The following is a 22,580-nucleotide window of genomic DNA, read 5'->3' as shown; positions in this document are numbered from 1 at the left end:
CAGCAAAGTCTTGTTATCTATAAAGACCATCAGTGTTTGAAAGATCACAGACTTAAATGCCTATAGCTAAGCAAACCTGTCTCATAACCCACTTCTCTCATTTAACATTTCCTTCTTTCCACAGGTAATGACATTTTACAATTAGAGGAATAAAGAAAGAGCACAGAAAGGTAAGGCACTGATATGAACTATCTATACAATCTATGGATTTCCAGGCATTGAAAAAGTAACTTTCTTTTAAGTATAATCTGCTTGTCAAGTTTGTGACCTCATGGTAATTGTACTTGTTAACTGTCCATTCTCCAACAACAACAACAACAAATTAATAAAACTGTTCAAGTAACAGTCATCAGTTTCCTGTCAGTGGGCTAATGAGTTCATTGGAAATAGTATCCATACAAAAGCAACCATTTCTATTCCAATTTTTCTAAGAAAATTATGATGGATACTTATTTATGGAGTCTCATGTTTGGAAAAAGTACCTAACCTGTCTAGACTGTAAGACTGCCTATAAAGCTTTTTAATTGGAACCTGAGGTAAGGTTTTTCTTTATCAACAATTCGCGGATCAGAAAATAGGAAAAAAGAAGTCTAAATATGCCTGAATTTTCAATCTAATTATCCATTATTCTAGAAAAATACCATATCAATTCTCCGACTAAATTGCAGAAATAGAAATTGATGAAGGTACAGCTACATATTATCTGAAGGTAGGAATATAGTGGGTGAATTAGTCCCTATTAGTAGAATATACAAGATTGTTGCATATTGAAACACACTGTTTCTAACCGTCTAAGTTTGCTGGGCTAAACATACATATAATGCATGTAAGCTATTTGGCATATTATGGAGAGATACTGAGCCAGCTCTAAAATTTTAAATTCACGTACCATTTTGTCTAACTAACTAGCTTAGTCACCTTTCTGTCCTACTTTCTTACAAAGCTATCGTTTGCATCTTCTTATTCCTTGGTTGGAGAGTTATTGAGTGCAGAGTGCAAAATACTGATGTGTAAAAATTCTGAAGAGTAAAACTGTAGTGGGTCATGAAGGCCCACAAAACATGTAACAGCATTTTCCAACAAAAGAAAAGTCTTATATTTCTGAAAAGTGATATTCCAAACTGGATAGATACATGTACTATCACTTCTACCCCATTCTCCAAAAAGCAGTCAGGACAGCAACTTAAAGCAAAGTAACAACTCAAAACAAAAGGCATTCAAAAATAGGTTACATTTTCCACCCTGAAAGAAGTTTTCTAGGCAATGGTTCCAAATGAAAATTGTTTGATGTAGATTCAAATATAAATACAGAGGTCCTGTGGTTTTTCTTGATTCCTGTAAAAAAGAAATTTAAAAAATCTTTTTTTTCTGAAATGTGAGTCACAGAACACATTGTAAACAGATTTAATCATGGCAGCAAGAGTCAAGGATTTTTGTTATTTTTATATGTTAAATTCATTTCTGAAGAGTCATGACACGTTCCTTTAATATATATCTATTGAAGGGTGACACAGTATATATTATGATAAATATGTTGTATGAATGAAATCACAGAATCACAGAATTGTAGGGGTTGGAAGGGACCTCTAGAGATCATTGAGTCCAACCTCCCTGCCAAAGCAGGCATGACTTGTTTTACTATGAAAATAATTAATAACTAAATCCAATTTAGTACAGCTATAACCATTACATAGTCCCATTCATCCTAAATTGCAACTTTAAAGAAAAATGGAAAATAGGGTGTCTCGCTTTTACTGGAATGCTTTTTAAAAATGTCAACAGTTCCTTTCTTAGTCCTGTACAGTTTTGTGGAAAAAGATGTGAGAAAAGGATTTCATCCAACAATGTTATAATTATTTTACTATAACTGGTATAATCCAATTTATGCTTCTGCAGATTGGTTATTTTACTGACTACTACTACATAAACTATGAATAGCAGCTAACAAATTTATCTACACTGAACTTGGTGATCTGTGCATCATGATTTGCCCAAATAGAATCACAGAATCATTAAGGTTGGAAAAGACCTCTAAGATCATCTAGTCCAACCTCTGACCAACATGCTCATTAAACCTAAGTGCCAGGTTTACTTCTTTTGAAAACCTCCACGGATGGCAACTCCAACACTTTCCAGGGCAGCCTGTTCTAATACCTTACTACTGTTCCTGAGTATCCAACCTGACCAATTCAATTATGGAAGGTAACCACTGAAAAACAACATCACAGCACAAAGTTAATGTGACTATGCAAACACTATGAGAAACAAAAAGGTTGTGCTATTTGCTGTACCCTGCAGAATGTAATTATATTCATAGAATCATAGAATGGCTTGAATTGGAAGAAACCCCAAGGATCATCAAGTTCCAACTCCCCTGCTATAGGCAGAGCCACCATCCTCCAGATCTGGTAAAAGAACAAGTTGCCCAGGGCTCCATCCAAAGTAGTCTTGAACACCTACAGGGATGGGGCATTCACAGCCTCTCTGGCCAGCCTGTTCCAGAACCTCACTACTCAGGGAAGAACTTTCCCCTGACATCCAGTCTATATCTTCCCTCCTTGAGCTTAAAGCCATTCCCCCCTGTTCCGTCACTATCTGCCTGAGTAAAAAGTTGATACCTCTCCTTTTTATAATCCCCTTTTCAATATTGGAAGGCTGCAGTGAGTACTCCTCACGGCTTTCTTTTCTCCAAGCTGAACAAGCCCAGCTCTTTTCAGCCTGTCTTCGTAGGGAACATGCTTCAGTCCCCTGGTCATCTTTGTGGCCTTCCTCTGGACTCTCCAGCAGCTCCACATCTTTCCTGTACTGAGGGCTCCAGACCTGGACGCAGTACTCCAGATGGGGCCTCCTGAAGACAGAGTAGAGAGGTACAGTCCCCTCCCTGCCCCTGCTGGCCACCCTTCTTCTGATGGAGCCCACGATACCATTGGCCTTCAGAGCTGTAAGCACACACTGCTGGCTCATGTTTAGTTTTTCACCCCCCAAGACTCCCAAGTCCTTCTCTGCAGAGCTACTCTCAAGGATTTCTTCTCCCAGTCTGTACGTATTTGGGATTACCCTAACCCAAGTGCAGCACCTTGTACTTTGTTATGCTGAACCTCATTAGGTGCATACAGGCCCACCTTTTGAGTTTGTTGTGGTTTCTCAGGATGGTGCCCTTTCCTTCTAACGTGTCAACTAAACCTGCACCTTTACATATTTTTCTAATTTATGGAAAAAAAATTCTCACAGTAATGAAATGATGCTTGGAATCTTCCTTTCATAACATCATTCTGAAAAATATATTAAGTATATTAAGGCATAATTTTCTGTATTTCTAAGCTATACTACAAGTGAACGACCAGTTTTTCTCATAAAAGAATTCTAACAGAATTTTTCATCTCATGAAACTGCATTCTAGTGAGGAGTTATAAAAAAACCCACAGTGATAATAAGACTTAATCTCTCATCTCCAATACAACAAAAACTTTTTTGCCTTCATTACATATGACATGGAACAACCCCTGGCCCTCTAAACCTGGGAAAAATCATCTACAGAAACAGTTAGCAAGCACTGAAGAAATCAGAACCTAATGGACTGGGCTTTTTAAGAATTCAGTGACTCAAAAATTTGTTCATCTATTTTAACGAGAAACCTTAGCCCACTACTTTTATTTCAATCTCATGAAGGAATCCAACAGTAAGAAGAAATAACTCACGTTGTGGGAAAAATCCCTTTATCTCCATTTGAGAGAGAGATGACAAAAATACAGAGCTATAACAGAAGGACTTCGTAAAATTAGCAAAACATGTATTGCTACCAATTCAAAACATTATCCTGAGGAAAAAGGCAGTCTTATAAAAAAAATAATAGTTTTCTGCTCCTGTAAAATGGCTAGCTACATTTACCTGCATATTCTTTTATACTTTTCTTCACTTCTGCTAAACTAAGTGCAAATCAAATGTCAAGATCTGGTAATCATAACTAGCTTCTTACATTGACCTTACTATCAGTGGCATCTGAGCGTTTGGCAGTGCAAGGTGGAAAATCTGTCTAAAAATTCCAACATCTGTTACATATTTCCACTTCCTCAAATTATAACCTATTATTCCACGGTTGAACTGTATCTTTTTTTGCCAGTATGTCGGCCAAGTGGCTAACAAAGCAGCAAAATGTTTCTAAAAGGAATCTCAGAAACCAGCAAAACATTACTAAAAAGAGAAGTTAAAACAATACAATACAAAGGAAAACTACAATAGTGGTAATAAAACAACTAAGCTTAATACTCAGTTCAGCAGTGTGCAGAATAATCTGAATAACTTGATGCACACTGGAGGCTATTATTAATGCATGACAACAGTATCAAGCTTCAAATTTTTTGCTGCAACTGTGTATTACTGCTTATAAATAGAATAAGAAGCTGTTCAGTTGCCTAACATTAAAAACAGTTTTCTCAGAAAGTGTGCATAGGTGGTAATAAATACTATTAAAATAGTCCCCAAACTGCCCTAAGAATACAGAGATAAGAGACCGTAGTAAAAACATGAATGAAAAGTGTTAACTAGCTCTTCTGGTTTTGTGATTCAATTCATTTTGCACACTGTATGAGTTATTCACAATTGCTCCATTGCACCAGGAAAAATAAGACAAAATGGATTCCTAAAATAAAACCTTTATAAAATCAAAATGTTCACTAATGGAGGATAGCAAAAATCACACAGTATTGGCAAGAATAGATGACTAATTCATAGTAAGAAGTGGAGATTCTGTTACGTAAGCAAAAGTTGGAGAGAAAAAAATCACACTAAAGAGCTGCTTTCATCTGAAACTTCACGAATCCAAGGAAGATCTGAAAACTTGGATTAGCAAGTGCAGTATCCAAATAAGATTTTTTGTTGAGACTGACAGTATCTCAGCTAAATTAACAATGCAAAGAGACTGAAAAAAATTACCTTTTAATTAGCTTGAGATAGTGGGCAGATTCAAATAAAGTTGAAAGACTAATAAAGATTTTCATTTTTGTAGAACACCAGTGCAAACAAAAGATCAAAACTGGCATTCATTTTCAGGAGGCAACATCAAATGCATGCTTCAGAAAAACACGAAATTTGTGATTTTCCCACTTAAAGTTGACGCTTGCCAATGACATTTCCTCTGTAATCTTCAAACACTATATGTATACAACTGACATGTCCTGCTTTCCTAAATGTTTATTATCTAACCAGATTGCTTTTTTGGCAAAAATAAGTTCTTACTGTCCTGTTTGCTGACCAATGCCATCACAAATCTTAAAATGCCATGGAAATACTTGCTTTGCTGCTTGATATGTAGATCTGAGAGCACGCTCCCTTGGAAAATAAACAGCAACACTTGAGACTGTGCCTCACGAAGCACCCATCACAGTGTTCATCAGTGAATTTGAGGGAACTGCTTCTTTCAACACATTCTAGCATGGGATTTAAAGTGAGGACCATTAACTTCCACACCTAAGGAACGTGTGATAAAGGATATTATAGACAAGTGACTGACATTAATGAACTAAAAAAAAGGGTAGATGCGTAACTACCCAGCATCTGTTGACAGTAATTGGATAGTACGTGATGCTGACAACTCATATCTCAAGTAGTTTTTTCAAGAGCAATGGGTAGTCATAACATCTATATAAATGGACTCTTCAATGAAAGACAGTTTAGTACAGTTGGAGAGTGCACTGATCAAACTAACTCAAGCAGATTTTTTAGCAACAGTGCAAACTATCCCAGGAGGTTTTGAAAATGTTAATATCCAAAATCTGAGGCTTTTCCAGACTGAGAGAAGAAAGAATACTATGTAACACACATGTACAAATTTCAAGCAAATGAAACTAAACTATAAAACAGACCAGAACTTTCTGACTTTAGAACATGTGGAGAAGGCACCCATAAGAAGGACCACAACAGAAAATAGCAGGAGTATTTTACCCTAAAGAATTTCTTACAATTTTAGCAAGGTCTTAAAATTGAAGTCCTATGGATACAGAACTGGAAGAGGAGTGCAGAGAAAAAGACTGCTGAAAGAAGATTCAGAACCAAGGATGTTTTTGTTGAGGAGCTGATGGCTCCTCCTGGAGAAGGTGATGATAACAGTAGCTCCAGCTAGTCAGTATGTTGAAAAATCTTGCATGTCAGAATTGAAGATGAATTTGTCTAGGAGGAAACTGAGATATAACTAGACCTTTCATATTTTCCTCTAGACTGAAACATACAATAGTATACAAGTATCAGCAGCAGTTATCAGTACTTCTACAGACATACAACATGCATCTCCATTACAGGCATTCTGATAAAAGACAGCTTTAAAATCTGAAACTGAAATAAACTGAAACAATGACAGGTTTAAAGCAAACAAGAGTCATTCTTCCTTACTAAAGGAGGAGAGGTTAAGGCAAAGAATTAGGAGAAAACCTAAGAGTCAATACACTAAGGTAGACAACCTTGACTTTATGGAACTGGAAATAAAACAGCAGAAAATTTAAGAGGGAATTAAGTGTCCTTAAAATTTGAAAGCCAAATATTGCTTTTAAGACAAAAATATTAAAGGAAAACAGAAAAAGAAGTTGTGTTTCAAATTCTTTGAAGTGATATGGATACTCATAATTTTACATATAAATATGTATGCACAATGCCATAACATAGAATGGTAAACAACTTGGTGTATAATCATAAGTAATCATTTCAGTAATCTTAGTAATTTTAGTAATCTTCAGTAAGTGTTAGAACAAAATCATTTGAACAGAAGGAAATGGTAAAAGAAATATATATTGAAGAATCGATCTATTAACAAATAAAAATACAGTAAACATTTTTCAGAACTCTTTCAACAAATTTATAGTCAGAATAAATTCTAGTTTATTAAGTTCTACCACAGAGCACTCTCTGCCCTTTTGTCTGCTTGATTAGGCTTCAAAATTCCAGTCATATATAACAAATAAAGATGGCAAACTTTGACTCAGGTGAATGAAGTTACTTTTAAGTTTGTGAACAAAATCTCTTCAGAGATCCAAGAGTTAGCTGTATTAAATGCAGACGTTATTTGAACTGTGAACAGGGCATTATGTCTTATATACACTGTAACTCTTATGTTGTTGGATTCTACTGAAAACAAAAAAAAAACAAAAAACAAAAAACAAAAAAAAAACAACACCAATTAACACCTATCTCACTTAGATCCCCAGATAAATTTGAACTTGAACATTTCTGTCCCTGCCTTTTGGTTTGAGATGTAACAGATTATAGGAACAATACTTTTGCTGTTCTTGAATCTGTTCTAAGGAGATTAAAATGTTATAAAATACTTTCAAACACAACAGATGCAGAGTTATCATGCACTTAGCATTTTTGAGTAACTGTGTTTACTCTTACATTGAGGATGCAAAATGAAAGACTGGTCATCCTCTTTGCTCCAAAAGGCACACTTCTTTCAAAAAAAAAAAAAAAAAAAAAAAAGAGCTGAAACTGAAAGACAATCATAAAAGTTTCTGTAAATGCATATACATACCTGAGCATCAAGAAGCTCTTGACATTTGTAAGAATGTTTTTCAATTGCTAGTATATACTGTTTTTCAGTAGCTGCTTCTTGCTGTTGAACAGTACACTGTAGCAATGACTGCAAAAAAGAAATATAAGAAAATTATGTATATATATATACACTACATATGTATATACACTGCATATGTACATATAAATATACACACACATATATATATAAAGAGGGATGTATATTATTAACTGCACATCAACTAGTACTTCTGTATAACCAGAACGCAGAATGCTGTTATAAATTTTGGAATGTGCAACTATTAAAGTACTTTTCTATGTAACACTACCTTGTTTTCAGTCAGGACTGAAATTTTTTTGGATCTCAGATTTCTTATACATAGGCTGCTTAAAAGAGGGCAGCACACAGAAGATAGAGAGGGCAAGTATTTCTGTTAAATATATTCAGAATAGTGAGACCACACAAGAAGAGAAGCACATGAAACCTGCTGAAGAAAAATAAAAAAAAAAAGCCAGACATATTTCACTGGCTGACAGAACTCCACATCCTCTCGGCACAGTGTAAGATTCCATGGGCCAAGCATGATCTTTGCAACCACAAATCAAATAAAAGCAGATGGAAATTTTGTGTAATTTTAAACATAAAAGAACACCCCCCAGGAAACACACACTCAAATGTGTAGCAGTGGAAGTCAGTCAAAGTACAAAGACATTAACAAAAAAATAATAACATCAGGAAATCTGTGTGTGTGCACCTGTGTGCATGTACATTCATGTGCACTTGACTGAACTCGACAGAATTTCTAGCAACAGAATGCAAAATTAAAAACATTTTGCATATATGGAAAAGCAAATCATCATTTGAAAGAACCACACTCTAACTTCCTTATTTTTACTCAGAATATACTCATATGCTACCCAAGTTTTTTTCCCCTAATATTATAAAATATTAGTATGACTTTCTGAATATTCATTGGGGTACTTATACACACTAAAGGAAGCTATTTCTAACTGACAGTCAATACAGAGACTTAGCTGAAATTAATGCATAAATTAAAGAAGACATAGGTGCTACAGAAAACAGATCTTTGGCCCAAATGCAGACAAACAAAAAGGAAAAAAATGTATATCTTTCAAACGATTTTTACTTTACAGATATATTTACATCATGGAATACAAAACACACTTGAAAGATATTTTGAAAAGTTTTTGCAAGAAACTCCAAACCAATAAAAACATTTTATCCTCAAAAACCCTGACAATTTTTATAATCCATATTTCTACTGATTCGCCTTTGATGCCAAAATCATGTTCTTCAGGATATCAGTAAGACCACAGTACCTTTCAGCAAAAGTTCAGAAAGATCTAAAAGGCAAAAAATGGTTGATTATGCTTGACACACATTTTGATTAAAGTGTAAAACAACATTAGTGGATATTTGCAGAGGACTTAGCTAGTCATAAGTTTACGTTTATGAAAGCAAATTTCTTTCCAACTACATTCAGTTCTTGTATTGGCATAAATTCAGGCATCACAATAACATAGCTCAGTATAGGAAACTTTATATGCTAAATCCTACTGTGTATAAACTGGAATTGTCACATATTACTGGAAAAATGAAGTTTGTACTTTGCTTGTAGATTTTTGAGTTATTTTTTTTCCCCTAAACTGCTGTGACGATAATTATTTTATATAAATGACTTGAAAGAAGAAAAAGGAATAAAATTCTGTTTACATGGAAAACAGTAACAGAATGGCCATTAAGATGCAATGCCATTTCTCAGTTTATTCTTATTCATGCTAAAGGTTGAGTCACCTCATGGACTTTACTGTGCAAACTTGACTGATAATAATTAAGCCATACCCAGAATGTACAGTTTTTTCAGAGGAAAAAATTAAATGGCATAAAGAGATCATTAAGATTATCTAAATTTTTCTTACTATTATTTTCTGTACATAAAATTCCACATTTAGGAATTAAAGCTTCCCTTTTCTCTCATGTACATTACGAATAGAGTTTAAACTGCAACTAAAAGTTGCATGTCTTTGACTAGTTGTCTGAGTGAGAAGGCACAGACACTGAAATGCCATGATCCTGCATGACATGGCATTTCAGAGATAGCTTTCATGTTGTGCCATAACTGTTCAGAGAAAATCTTTTTTCTATGGAGAAATAGAACACTCCAGCCAAATAGGTCTTAAAATACAGAACAGAACGTTCATTTAGGCCCAAATCTTTTCTAGTCATTTAAAAGAAAATGAGGCAAGTCATATAAAATGCATGTTCTGTATTTAATAAATTATCAGAAAGAAATCAATTTTAAAAACAAAATAAAGAACAGATTTAGCATAATTTCCTTTAATTGAAATTTAACAGGCACGCGTTGTCTAGAAAAGTACTATATTCTTTGCTGACACCCTACATTTGCCTGGCTCCCTCCCATAAAACATAGAGAAGAGCATAAAGACGTCAAGACCCAATGTTAAATTAAAAAAAATTAAAAAAAAAAAAAAAAAAAAAGCATATAAACAAGCAAACAAACAAACCAGCAGATAAAACAAAAGAAAACAAACAAAAAAAACCACTTAGTGTCTGTCTGATGGGGTAAATATAGCTGAGATTATTTACATCTAATTATATTATATTCAACCTTTCTGATAACAAAATATTTAATTTACTAATGAACAGAACTAATTAATTGATTAGTTTATGTTACATAATACATTTGGCTATCTGATGATAATAGGTGCCTAACTCTAATAGCTACACACTTCTGTCAGTACAATACCACTCAACACTTGAACAACTGCTAACTGCTAACAACTGGGCAACTCTTCACCACTGCTGAAACACTACTTTCTTCCTGAATTAATTACATAGTTATTCTGGAGAGCTGATGTTCCATAAATTTGCAGACCCTGACCTAGCATCAAGCTGCTATTCTTGAAGTAGTCTTTCAACAGCTCATGGAATGATCACAGCAGAATGTAGCCTATTATATCTGTAGCATGCAGTCAAAGGGTAGGCTTTCCATACGGATGCTCTTGGTGATTCATTTCTACTTCTACATACTGCGTAATGAACTTCCTTGATCCTGCGTAGCAATGGTCATCTTGTGACACTTTCTAGAGAAAGGTTTGACTTCAGATTTTAAGGATCATTAATCAACTAGTCCATGAGAGTTCAACCTTTTGGCTTGCCTAGGCCACAAAGGCTGCTCTGAAAGTAATGCCTCCTAATTGTTTACATAGAAACAACAACAGATACAAAGAGCACAATAACGCTATTTAATAGAGTATATTCTCAGCTACAAAATACTATTTTTCAACATAGTTATCATCGTTAGCTATGAATTTTCACCAGTGATGAACAACAGCCTGCATGCTGTGGTCATAAAAATATGAAACAGCAGGAGTGACACACTGTCACCACTTCTGAAATGCACCACCCACCACCTCACTGTGTTCATATTCACTATTTGGTCTCCATAAATGCTCAGCAAGCATCAGTGAATGTCAACAGGTGCCATTTTCTCCACATGGAGGAATTTAATTCCACTCTTTTGCTTCAAGTGCACTTCCATGTAAAACGCCATTTTGTAAGACTGTTCTGTTGCCATCTGTTGCACAACAACAAAATGTAAAGGAATATTGGCAGAAAGGTCCAATGCTTAATGCCATGTCACCAACATCCACTTCTGATGTTGTGGGCTGACATTGCAAAATAGGAGGCACTACTTTCAGAGCAGCCCTCATAACATGTAGTACATAGGATATGGCAAGGGCAAAGTGCAGTGCTAATCCATGTTACAGCAAATAATTTCATGTGTTTTGATACATTGACTAAACTTGGTCAGTGAAGAATATTCAGCCTTGCTTTTTGTTATCATAAAAGAATTTGAGAGTAAGTTTCAAGGCTACTGAAAATATCATTTTTTTGTTAAATTTGCAACTCCATTTTCATTCAATGTAAATATACTACAAGTATACTGCAAATTTTCAAATGGAATGTATAGAGTTACAATCAGATATTCAACTCAAAAAAATCTGACCAGGTCTCTCTACTAGATTTTAATAAGATTAATCTTACCAGAGAAAGAAACCTCTCACTTCACAATCATGCCTTATTCATGTCATCGCTTTCTGTCAGTACAGACATTTGTGAACAACTATTTTCAAGGATGAAATACAGGAAGAAAAAACATTTCACTAAAAATCTCTGATAAACACCTTCAAAACTCACTAGGAATTGCAACTACCTCCATTTACCCAGACTCATGCACTAGTTTCACAAAAACAAGATCAAATATCCCACTTGTTTCATATTTCCTTCTTCACAATATCATATTACTTTTTTTTACCATGACTGAAATGGACAAAAAACTCAAAGAGAAAACAAAGAAACATCATCTACGTTGACATTATTTTAATAAGTTTGCTTGATCTATAATTTATTTTCAACTTGGCATAATCTTCTTAACTACTTAAAACTACAACTTAGTTAAGTTTTTAGTTTTTGTATTTGATGAGAAACATCAAATACAACACCAAGTTAGAAAAAAAAAAAACCACCAAGTTAGACATAATAAGATCTGTAAGTTAAATACATTTTTTTCATGTAAAAGTCTCTTCTAAGAAGAGTTTGGCACTGACTGTGCGCTGAAAATTCCAGAACCTTTACAAATAATGCTGCTATATGAGATAAAAATACATGGCCTCATCAAGTGATAAAGGAAAAAAAAAAAAAAAAAAAAAGCCTAACAAAAATAACGTACTCTTTTTCTGTTAAGAAAATCAGTCATATGTTCTGGGTAAGAAAGTCACCGAAAGATGAGCAACATTTCAATATTTCAAACACTAGTCCATGACTGCTAATGTTATCCTTCCAAACTCTCTACATTATTCTCACTAGAAAAGTCAGATTATTGTTATTTTCAATATATAACCCAGTTCATCTGCATGAGTATAAAGAGGAAATACTAAGTACTGATGCACACACTGCTCTGAATTACAATACACATTTTGTATAAATTAAAGCCACGCGGAGAAAACATTTATATGACAAGCTGGCAGCAGAGTTGTTACAGCATTGCTTATTTCGTTCCTCAACCTGTCCACAAAGGTTTTAAAAGCAAACCAAGTCCTGGATCAGAGAAATTACAACTGAAAAAGTTATTAGTAGAAGAAAAAGCTGCCAAATCAACACATCTGTATTTAGCTCTTTTAAATCTAGAACTAATTTCCCAGACTGCACTATTTTAAGATACCCACTGGGTTTTCTTTAGTTTAAACAAACAAACAAACAAAAAAACCAAAAAACCACCATCAACAAGATAAAATATTTCATAATTTTATAATTCATTTTGCTTATTATCCTGAGTTTCAGTACAGGAATTTAAGATAATGCAAATAAGTTATAAGGAACTACCAGCGCTGGATAAAGAAAGCAAATCTTTAGGTCTCGTTCCAATATCTATCAGGTATCAGATGTATTATGGCTTGACATATATTCTAATCTTCATCCTTTCAGAAACAAACAAAAGAAATCATTAGATGCTGTATCATATTACTAGCACTAAAATCAATGGATTTTAACCAAAAAGGAAAATTAGGATTCTACACTCCACCTCAGTTCTCATTTTCTTTTCCTAAAAAGCAAGTTTGCTGCTCTTATATCATACACACACGCATATATATATATTTTTTAAGTTCTAAAATGTTTAAGTTTCTTAAAGAGAGTTCTTGTTATTCTAACACCCGTATGTCTGGAATCTTTAGCAGTAATGCACCTTTACAGTATGAAAGATTAGAGACAGGAGAATGCGCTAGAACACTGGGTACTCTTATCTTCATTGGGAAGGAGTTTCAGTGTCTGCAAAGTATATGTTTTAAGCATACTATAATGCAGTTTAGATGTAATAATTAATCTGGGAGAAGTTCTATCTTCTACTTTCTACTTTGCCACTTGAAATCATTCACGTGACTGATGTAGATCATATTCCATCACCAAACTGTTCTACATTTCCAAACATTTGTTAGTTGTTTCCAGCCATAAGTACATGAACAGCTTTGGGGATGTTTTAAAACAAAACAACAACAACAAAAAAATCACAGAGTTAATGTACAAACAGACAAAGGACTAACATAAACAGCCACATCTAATCAAGTAGACACAGTATAGCTCTGCCAGTAGCATACAAATGATCAAAAAAATTTTTCTTGTACTTCTCCAAGTTCTTTTAGAGTATGGATTGCTTTCTAAAACAGTACCTCAATTTTTTATTCAAACTAACACAAAAGTGCAATAATTAGACTTACATTTTAAATATATACACATGTTTAATATAAATCTATTTACCCAACACCAGTGCATACTGCCTTAATTATAGCAACAGTAGAAATCATAACTGCTTACCCAAACTGGGATTTCTTGTACAGACAGAAGCTAAAGTTTACGAAAATCCTTCTTGGTTTACCTAGTCAAAATACCTGTTATCCCCAAATTCATCCCAACCAGAAACAATCTCTGCCAGATCTCTCTCTTCCAATCTCTTTCTTTTGCTATGAGGGAAAAAAATGGAAAAAAAGCTAGCAGGGGAAAAAAAAAAAAAAGAAAAAAGAAAAAAAAAAGTTTACTATCCTCCTTCACGCCTTCTGAAAAACAGTATTAAAGTAAATCTAATCTCTGCAAACAAAAAAAGATTTCTCAGATGTAGTACTGTTTAAAAATGTGAAACAAACTCAAATGATAGGCTAAATAAAATGTAATATTTAATTAGTCACGTTGAAACATGAAACACAGAAATTAAATCAAATGAAGCAAATGCAGAAAGGGGAAACTCAGCCTTACTCAGAAAACTAAGTTCATTTTTCAGTTATTTTTCCGTGTTTTTTAATACAAATGTTATGACTATGAAATCTCATCTTAATATTACAGGAGTTTAGGGCGAATGGTTGAAGGAGTGGGTGTGCAAGTGGTATTTTCCTCTCTCCTTTCTGGGGTACTAAGGGATATGGAGCGGTCTAGGAAAATCCAGGCTTTGAATAAATTTGAATAAGGCTGAAAGGTTGGGTTCTTTGACCATGGGGCAGTTTATTTGGCACCTGGCCTGACAGCTGCGGGCAGGTCTCACCTTTCTCCAAGGGGATCCTAGCCGAGGAGCTAGCAGGGTTCACTGACAGAGCTTTAAACTAGGTATGGTGGAGTGTGTAGTTCAGAAATTTCAATCAGATTTGACAGGGGAAGTGGGTGGAGGTCAACGGGAGAGAAAAGGGCTTGGGAATGTTGTCACTGTAGGAGATAATGGGGAAAAGCCTCTGAACTGTCCTGCAGGATCCTGTGGGAACTCCTCAGAAGAGGGAGGCAATGTTGCTGACCCCCCTCCCCATCTGAAACCTTCTCGTGTCTCTCCAGGAAGCAGCAGAGGAAACCTTTTAATGCCAGAAAGCCCATCTGAAGTGCCTTTACACTAACTAATGCAAGCAGCATGGGAAATAAGCAGGGGGAGTTGGAAACCATGATGTGTTGAACCTACACCCAGGAGGGGAGTAAACTCTTCAAAAGGGCTGACAACAGCAGGACTAGGGGAAATGGTTTTAAGTTGAAGGAGGGAAGATTTAGGTTAGATGTTAGGGGGAAGTTCTTTACTAGGAGAGTGGTTAGGCCCTGGAACGGGCTGCCCAGGGAGGTTGTGGATGCCCCGTCCTTGGACGTGTTTAAGGCCAGGTTGGACGGGGTCCTGGGCAACCTGATCTGAATATGTATGTTTGGTGGCCCTGCTAGGCAGGGGGGTTGGAACTACATGATCCTTGGGGTCCCTTCCAACCTGGGTGATTCGGTGATTCTGTGATTCTGTGTGATGTGCTTGGAAAATTATGATCTGGTTGCTATCACTGAAATGTGGTGAGACATATCCCACAACTGGAATACGTGAAGGTTATAGGCTCTTCAGAAGGGATAGACAGGGTAGGAAGGGAGTGGGAGTTGCCCTTTATCTTAGGAAGTGGATAGATTGTAAAGAGCTGTGTCTGAGCCATGAACAGGTTGAGAGTTTATGGGTGAAAATGAGGGATTGGTCCAATAAAGGGCATCCAGTGGTTGGGGTCTGCTACAAGCCACCTGATCAGGCATAGCCTGTTGACGAAGCTTTTTCGCTTCAACTGCGGGAGATGTCACACTTGCGGGTTCTTGTCCTGCTGCTGATAGCAGCACAGTGGGTGGCAGACAATCCAGATTCCTGGAGTCTGGTGAGGATAACTTCCTGGCCCAGGTATTAGATGGAGAGACCTAAGGTGAAGCCTTAGTGGTGCATACGCATTGGTGCCCACCAATGCGGAGGAAAACATCAGAGAGGTTAAGACTGGAGGCAGCCTGGGCTGCAGTGATCATGCCCAGGGGGAGTTGGCAATCTGGAGGAATGCAGGCCTGGCAAAAAGTAGCATCAGAACCCTGTGCTTCAGGAGAGCAAACTTCTGGCTGCTCAAGCAACTGCTGGATGGGATTTCCTGGGAAAGTGTCTTTGAGGGCATAGGAACAGAACAGAGCTGGCATCTCTTTAAGGACACACCGGAGACCACAAGAGCTCTCCATCCCACAGCAGAAGAAATTGAGCAGAGGCGGTGGCTAAGCAAGGACCTGCAGCTTCAACTGAGGGAAAACAGAGATGTACAGTGGTTGCGTAGCCTGGGAAGAATATAGGGACGTCATCCACATGTGTAGAAATAAGATCAGGAAAGCCAAGGCATAGATAAAGCTGAACTTGGCAAGGGACGTGAAAAATAACAAGAAGGGGTTCTACAGGTACATAAGCAGGAGGAGACATATCAAGGAGAGCGTTCCCTCTCTGATAAATGAGGACGGAGAGCTGGCTTTCTCAGACATGGAAAAAGCTGAGGTGCTCAAAAAGTGCTTTGCTTCAGTTTTCACTAGTGGTCAGGCTCCTCCCCATATCCACCAGGACCCTGAAGCTCTAGGTGTGGATGAGAGGAGCAGATTCCATCCCACTATAACAGTGGAAGAAGTCCGAGACCTCTTCAAGAATCTGAATGTATGCAAGTCCATGGGTCTGAATGATATCCATCCTAGGGCTCTGAGCGAGATAGCTGATGTGGCTGCTGAGCTGCTATCCATCATATCTGAAAAAATTAAGGCTGTCCGGTGAAGTCCCCAGTGACTGAAAAAAGGGAAACATTGCTCCCATTTTTAGAAAGGGAGAAAGGATGACCCAGGGACTATAGGCTGGGGAGTGTCACCTCTGTGCCTGAGAAGATCATAGAACAGATCCTCCTAGAAGCTATGTTAAGGCACATGCGAGACAAAGAGATGATTCAAGTCAGCCAGCATGGCTTCACCAAGGGAATGTTTGCCTGACCAATCTGGTGGCCATCTATGATGGTGTGGTGGCATCAGTGGACAGGGGAAGGGTGACGGATGTCATCTTCCTGGACTTCTGCAAAGCCTTTGACATGGTCCCTCACCACATCCTTCTCTCTAAATTGGAGAGGCATGGATTTAAGGATGGACTGCTCAGTGGATTAAGAATTGGTTGACTGGTCGCAGCCAAAGGGTTGTGATCAGTGGTTCTGTGTAAGGGTGGAGGCCAGTCACAAGCAGTGTCCTCCAAGGCTCAGTCTTGGGACCAGTGCTCTTCAACATTTTTATAACGACATGATGGAATCGAGTGCACCCTCAGCAAGTCTACGGATGGCACCAAGCTGAGCGGTGCAGTCGATATACTGGAGGGAAGGGAAACCATCCAGAGGGACCTAGACAGGCTGGAGAAGTGGGCCAATGTGAACATAATAAGGTTCCACAAGGCCAAGTGCAAGGTGTTACACTTGGGCTGGGGCAATCCCAGAAGTTTATACAAACTGAGGGAAGAACCCCTTGAGAGCAGCCCTGCAGAGAAGGTCCAGGGAGTCCTGGTGGACAAGAAGCTGGACATAAGCCAGCAGTGTGCTCTTGCAGCCCGGAAGGCCAACTGTGTTCTGGGCTGCATTAAAAAAAGGGGTGGCCAGCAGAGAGAGGGAAGTGATTGTCCCTCTCAACTTGGCTCTTGTGAGGCCCCATCTGGAGTACTGCACCTAGGCCTGGGGCCCCCAGTACAAGAGAGACACAGAGCTCTTCGAACAAGTCCAGAGGAGGCCCACGAAGACGATTACAGGGCTGAAGCACCTTTCCTATGAGGAAAAGTTGAGGAAACAGGGCTTGTTTAGCTTGGAAAAGAGAAGGTTCAGGGAAGAGCTCATTGTGGCCTTCCAGTACGTGAAGTGAATGCAGTTATGAGGGTGAACAGTGATAGAACAAAGGGGAATGGTTTTAAACTGAGACAGGAGAGATTTAGCTTAGATATTAGGAGGAAGTTTTTCACTCAGAGGGTTGTGAAGCACTGGAACAAGTTGCCCAAGGAGGTTGTGAAAGCCCCAACCCTGGAGGCATTCAAGCCCAGGCTGGATGAGGCTCTGGAGAGCCTGGTCGAGTGGTTGGCGACCCTGCCTATGGCAGGGGGCTTGAAACTAGATGATCTTTGAGTCCTTTTCAACCTAGGCCATTCTATGATGATTAGAATATATTTATATAACTTGAAGACTAACAGTCTATGAGAAATAGCATGCTAAACATTGCTAAGAATCACTGTATTTAATTAAATACCTAATCTTTGGTGCCAAATCATAGAAACTGAAAAATTTAAATCCTTTTTTCAAGATGGTATATTAGAGTTTCACAGTTGCTTTTGACTTGTAAAATAATTCTCAAAAAATTATACATATGTGTATCATTTTACCCAGCTAAACGTGAAGAGATATTCCTTAAATAATTCCTCCTGTCATCCATGCAAAACTCTTCTTTAGCTCACACAAAGGCATTGAAAGGGTGGAAAATGGTATCTATTCATTCACTACAATAGAATAGGTGCATTTCGCAACTTGCTTACATTTTCAGAAATAAAGAGGAAGAAACATAAATGTAGCAAATACCAATAGATCACCAATCTCTTTTTTTTAAACTGTAAGGCCACATGGAAACAGATTTTATACACAGCTAGTCAAAACAGAAATGAAAAATGCTGAGAATATGGCACGTGTTCATTGACCCATCCAAAGCAATCAGCCCGAAGAACATGCTCATTCTTCCCTCCCATAAAAAAAGACTGACAGAGATGGGCCTATTCGGCCTAGAGAAGACTTGAGGCTCTGAGTGATGTCTATATTTATTACCTGAAGGGAGAGTGCAAAAAAGACAGAGCCAGGCTCTTTTCAGTGGTGCCCAGTGCAAGGACAAGAGGCAATGAGCACAAACTTGAGCACAGAAGGTTCCCTCTGAACATCAGGAAGCACTTCTGTGTTGTGTGGGTGATGAAGCACTGGCACAAGTTGTCCACAGAGTCTCTCTTCAAAAGTTGCTGGGACACAGGCCTGGGCACCCTGCTTCGGCTGGCCCTGCTTAAGCAGGAGTTGGAGCAGGACAGAGAGTTCTCAGATGGCTGACCTCATCCATCCTGCAATTTTGTCATTCCATTGTGAGGCAAACCCCAGAAGTGTAAGAGGGAAAAGAAATGCAACATTTCTCTTAAAGTGAAATGAAAAATGTCTGGGGAAATGGTACAACATCACTGTACATGCTTAGCTTCTCTTAGGAATGGAAACTTCAGAAGGTTTTTTCAGAATAAGTTCCCTTTTGATGAAATTAGTATAAATTGTATCAAAGAAAACAGACACATTTCTACAAATAGTTGTTTCAGTGTTGACTAGAACACTGCTATCAATTAACAGCAAATATATTAAAAGGAAAACTTTTTATAAGTTGTTGCAAACATGTCTATGTATTAGGCTTCAGAAAAGCATAGAGCACCAGACCTCTTTCAAGCAGTTATTCCTAAAAGCATCATCAGGTACCCTACACAGTGGTCCTTTCTCAAGATTGAAACTTGTTAAGCCTAACCTACACATAAGGAAGAGAAGCTACAAGGCCCACAAAATCTAATTAAACAAAAAAAAGTTTTTGCATAGCATTTAGTTTCAGATTTTGCAGTAGACTTGAAAGCTGGTATAGATGACTCTCCTGAAGCTGCAGGTCCTGACACTTCCAGAGAGATAAATACTTTATAAAGTAAGAGATTGATATTTCCTGAAAACAAACAAGTCAGCCTAACCTCCCCAGCAACACTGCAGGTTTCTTGACCAGCAGGATCTACACTTAAGCTTTCAGTTTACTACCTGAATGAAATGATAGTCTCAGTCCCATCCTTTTTTGCTTTGCCAGTTCCAAACCAAATCTCAGTAATGACATTACTAGTTTGGTGCTCCTGACTGACAGCTGTCTCATATTTCCCTTCTCATTTTCAGCAACAACTCTATTTTCCATTTCCTACAATCAGTTTTTTCCAGTCACATCTTGTTTACCTCAATTAAGTCTAATTAGAATCCTTAGTTTTGTGCATTTCTTATTAGTATGTTTTCATAGCAGTACAAAAGATACAGATTGATCCTGTACAATAATGTTGTGTTCCTGTATCTTACTGGCTCACTGTAAATAGGAACAACATGAAAAGAGTTACAGATTGAACCTTATTTTATCCCAAACTCCTCCTCTTAGTGCTGTGAACATAAATAAATAAAATACTTAAAAAACCTGCTCAATTGCCCTGTGAGGTTATAGTTTGAAGTTTGTCATAGCCAAGGAGGTCCAAAACGTAGATGCACGCTAAAAATCAAAATCAAAGTTTAACACAATTGACTATGCATTTTTCTTTCATTCCAGATTTAATTTTCACTAATGAAAATGGCTAACATATTTTATCTGAAGTTTCCCCTTTAACTGAAGTGCAGAGAGAGAAAACACGCTATGTAAAATTTCAGGCCAAACTTTCAGTCTAAACTGGAAGCAACCAACAAAAAGAGGCTGAGCAACCAAAACTAAGTAATAAACAAGACCATCTGTAGTGCGTATTTATTATATAATATGACACTGGAAAATGTGCCATCTTAACTCATTTACCTTGAACTCTTCAACAATAATACTCAAGGCTTCATGTCCAGCTTTTCTCATATCTTCTAACTCCTGCTTATGCTTTTCCTATACAAAAAAAAAAAAAAGGAAAGATTATATACAATATAAGCACATAATATTAATTAAGAGAGGAAATGACAACTATTTTCCTCATTTTTTCTATCTTTAATGAAAAAGCATACATCTCTTCGATTTTTTATTATATATGTACTCAAAATGCAAGCTTTTCCAAAAGTTAAACTTAGTTTATTTATTAAATTTACTCTAGTAAAATTCTGAATAGTTGTTTATGTTTTTTTTCTGTTGTTTTGTTTCTCTGATTTTTCTGGTTTCTTGATGCACTTGTGGATGGCTAGACTTCTGAATGACTGTTAGTGAAGAAAACCACAACTATAACTTTAAAACATTGTGGGAATTTTATTTACTGACTATTTTATTAACCCATTTTAACACTTTTATTAATAGATCTGGCTTTCTCAGAACAGCAATACCTGATATAATTCTTTTTCTAATGTACAGAAACATTAATTTTTCTTTTGCCTTCAAAAAGGCAAAAACGCTTGCATGTGGTTTACAGTGTCTGAAATGCGAATACTTCATTAGACTCTCATCAGCATTTCACACTTACCAATGAGCAGCATCATCTTTTCAAATAATAAGTTGGTAAGAAACATGAAAAACTTACCCTTCCTCCCTCATTATCAGTTTCAGTTATCTGTTTTTAAAATCAGCCAGTACACACAGACTTATTCACAACGTAATTACTCACCTGCCAATTGATGCCCAGCTAACAAAACAAATGCCTGCCAACCAACAGCCAACTTCCAACACAACGTCTCACCACCCACTGACCAATGTCCAGCCAAACCCTAAGCAGCAGCCCACCCCCAAACAATTCCTCACAGTTTGATAGCCTTTCTGCATAACGTCACATGGAATGGAATAATCTCTTGCCTAACTCAAGCTAGCAGCCTTGTTGCCTGCTGCCATGCCATAATGGCAGCTGCTGTTCCACTGAGCGGTCTGGTCAAGTCTTCCGCACACTCCAATCACTCAGAAACAATAGCATACTGATGTGCTATTAATACATTCTCATCAGAAACCACGACAACATCCACCCTTACTCTGTAAAATTCACATCATGCTCAGGTCCAACACTTTCCCATACATCCTGATTAATCACATGGGAATCATTCCAGTAATCTATGGGCAAGCCCTCTGAATTGTTCATTTAGTCCCTGACTTTGGGCTCCATCTATCGTAACAGTCCTTCAGGGCAGGACAGATGATGCATGGTGCTGAATTATTGCATGTTGAAGCCAGTTATGGTTTTGAGAAAAGGGTTAGAATCCATTTTTCTTCGATCTAGTTGATTCTTACTGTACTACTACTGGTTGCTGGCTCTTCTCAACAAACATCAAATTCCTTTAAGGTACATATCAGATTTCACCATTCTTACATATAACCCACAAGTGAATCCAGGACCATGTGTGCGCTTGCCCAGACATGCCCAAGACACTCCTAGCCCATGGGCCATATGTGGCTTAGCCCTGCTCATACTATGGTCCAGCCCCTGATCCATGCCTTTGTGGCAGCAGCTCTTTCCTGCCGAACACCCCACTTTCAGTTGACATAAATACATTACTTGTGAATTTTCAAACTGAACATATAGAACAGCAATCAGAGATTCAACTCAAAGAAAAATCTGATCATCTTTCTCTACTAAACTTTTATAAGACTCATGTGATCAGAGAAAAATGTCCCTTACTAAACTGTTTTCAAGGGTGAAGGACAGGGAGAGCAGAATTTCATCAAAAAATCTCTAATAAGAAAAATACCTGGAGAACTCACTAAGAACTGAAATACTTCCAATGAACCAGATGCATTAGTTTCACAAAAACACAGTTAAATATCTGACTAGTTTTATGTTTTAGTTGCTCTAGTTTTAAATGCTTCCATAAAAATACAAATAAATAAAGAAAGGTTTGTCAGGTATATACTTTAACAATATCGTATATGAGGCTCAAGATGATTTCTCCTCACTCATTGCGGTCCA

General features: G+C 37.2%; 1 protein-coding gene across 10 annotated transcripts in view; it reads right to left on the bottom strand.

Annotated features, from left to right (window-relative positions):
- The window catches only part of CCDC91 (coiled-coil domain containing 91), a 136,699-nt gene that overhangs the window by 52,214 nt on the left and 61,905 nt on the right, over positions 1-22,580 (bottom strand). For all 10 annotated transcript variants that reach the window (XR_007374699.1, XM_048934411.1, XM_048934414.1 and 7 more), the window contains 2 exons: positions 20,513-20,590; positions 7,517-7,624 (listed from right to left, as the gene is read on the bottom strand). Coding sequence is in view for 9 of the 10 variants with exons in the window: in XM_048934411.1 (XP_048790368.1) it covers positions 7,517-7,624; positions 20,513-20,590 (186 nt within the window). In the remaining variant the exon portion in view is untranslated. The remainder of the gene's footprint in view (positions 1-7,516; positions 7,625-20,512; positions 20,591-22,580) is intronic.

Source organism: Lagopus muta, chromosome 1 (genome assembly GCF_023343835.1).
Source record: "Lagopus muta isolate bLagMut1 chromosome 1, bLagMut1 primary, whole genome shotgun sequence".
Classification (NCBI taxonomy): Eukaryota; Metazoa; Chordata; class Aves; order Galliformes; family Phasianidae; genus Lagopus; species Lagopus muta.
Note: the sequence above shows the minus strand (reverse complement) of the source record. Positions and strands in the feature narration are given on the sequence as shown.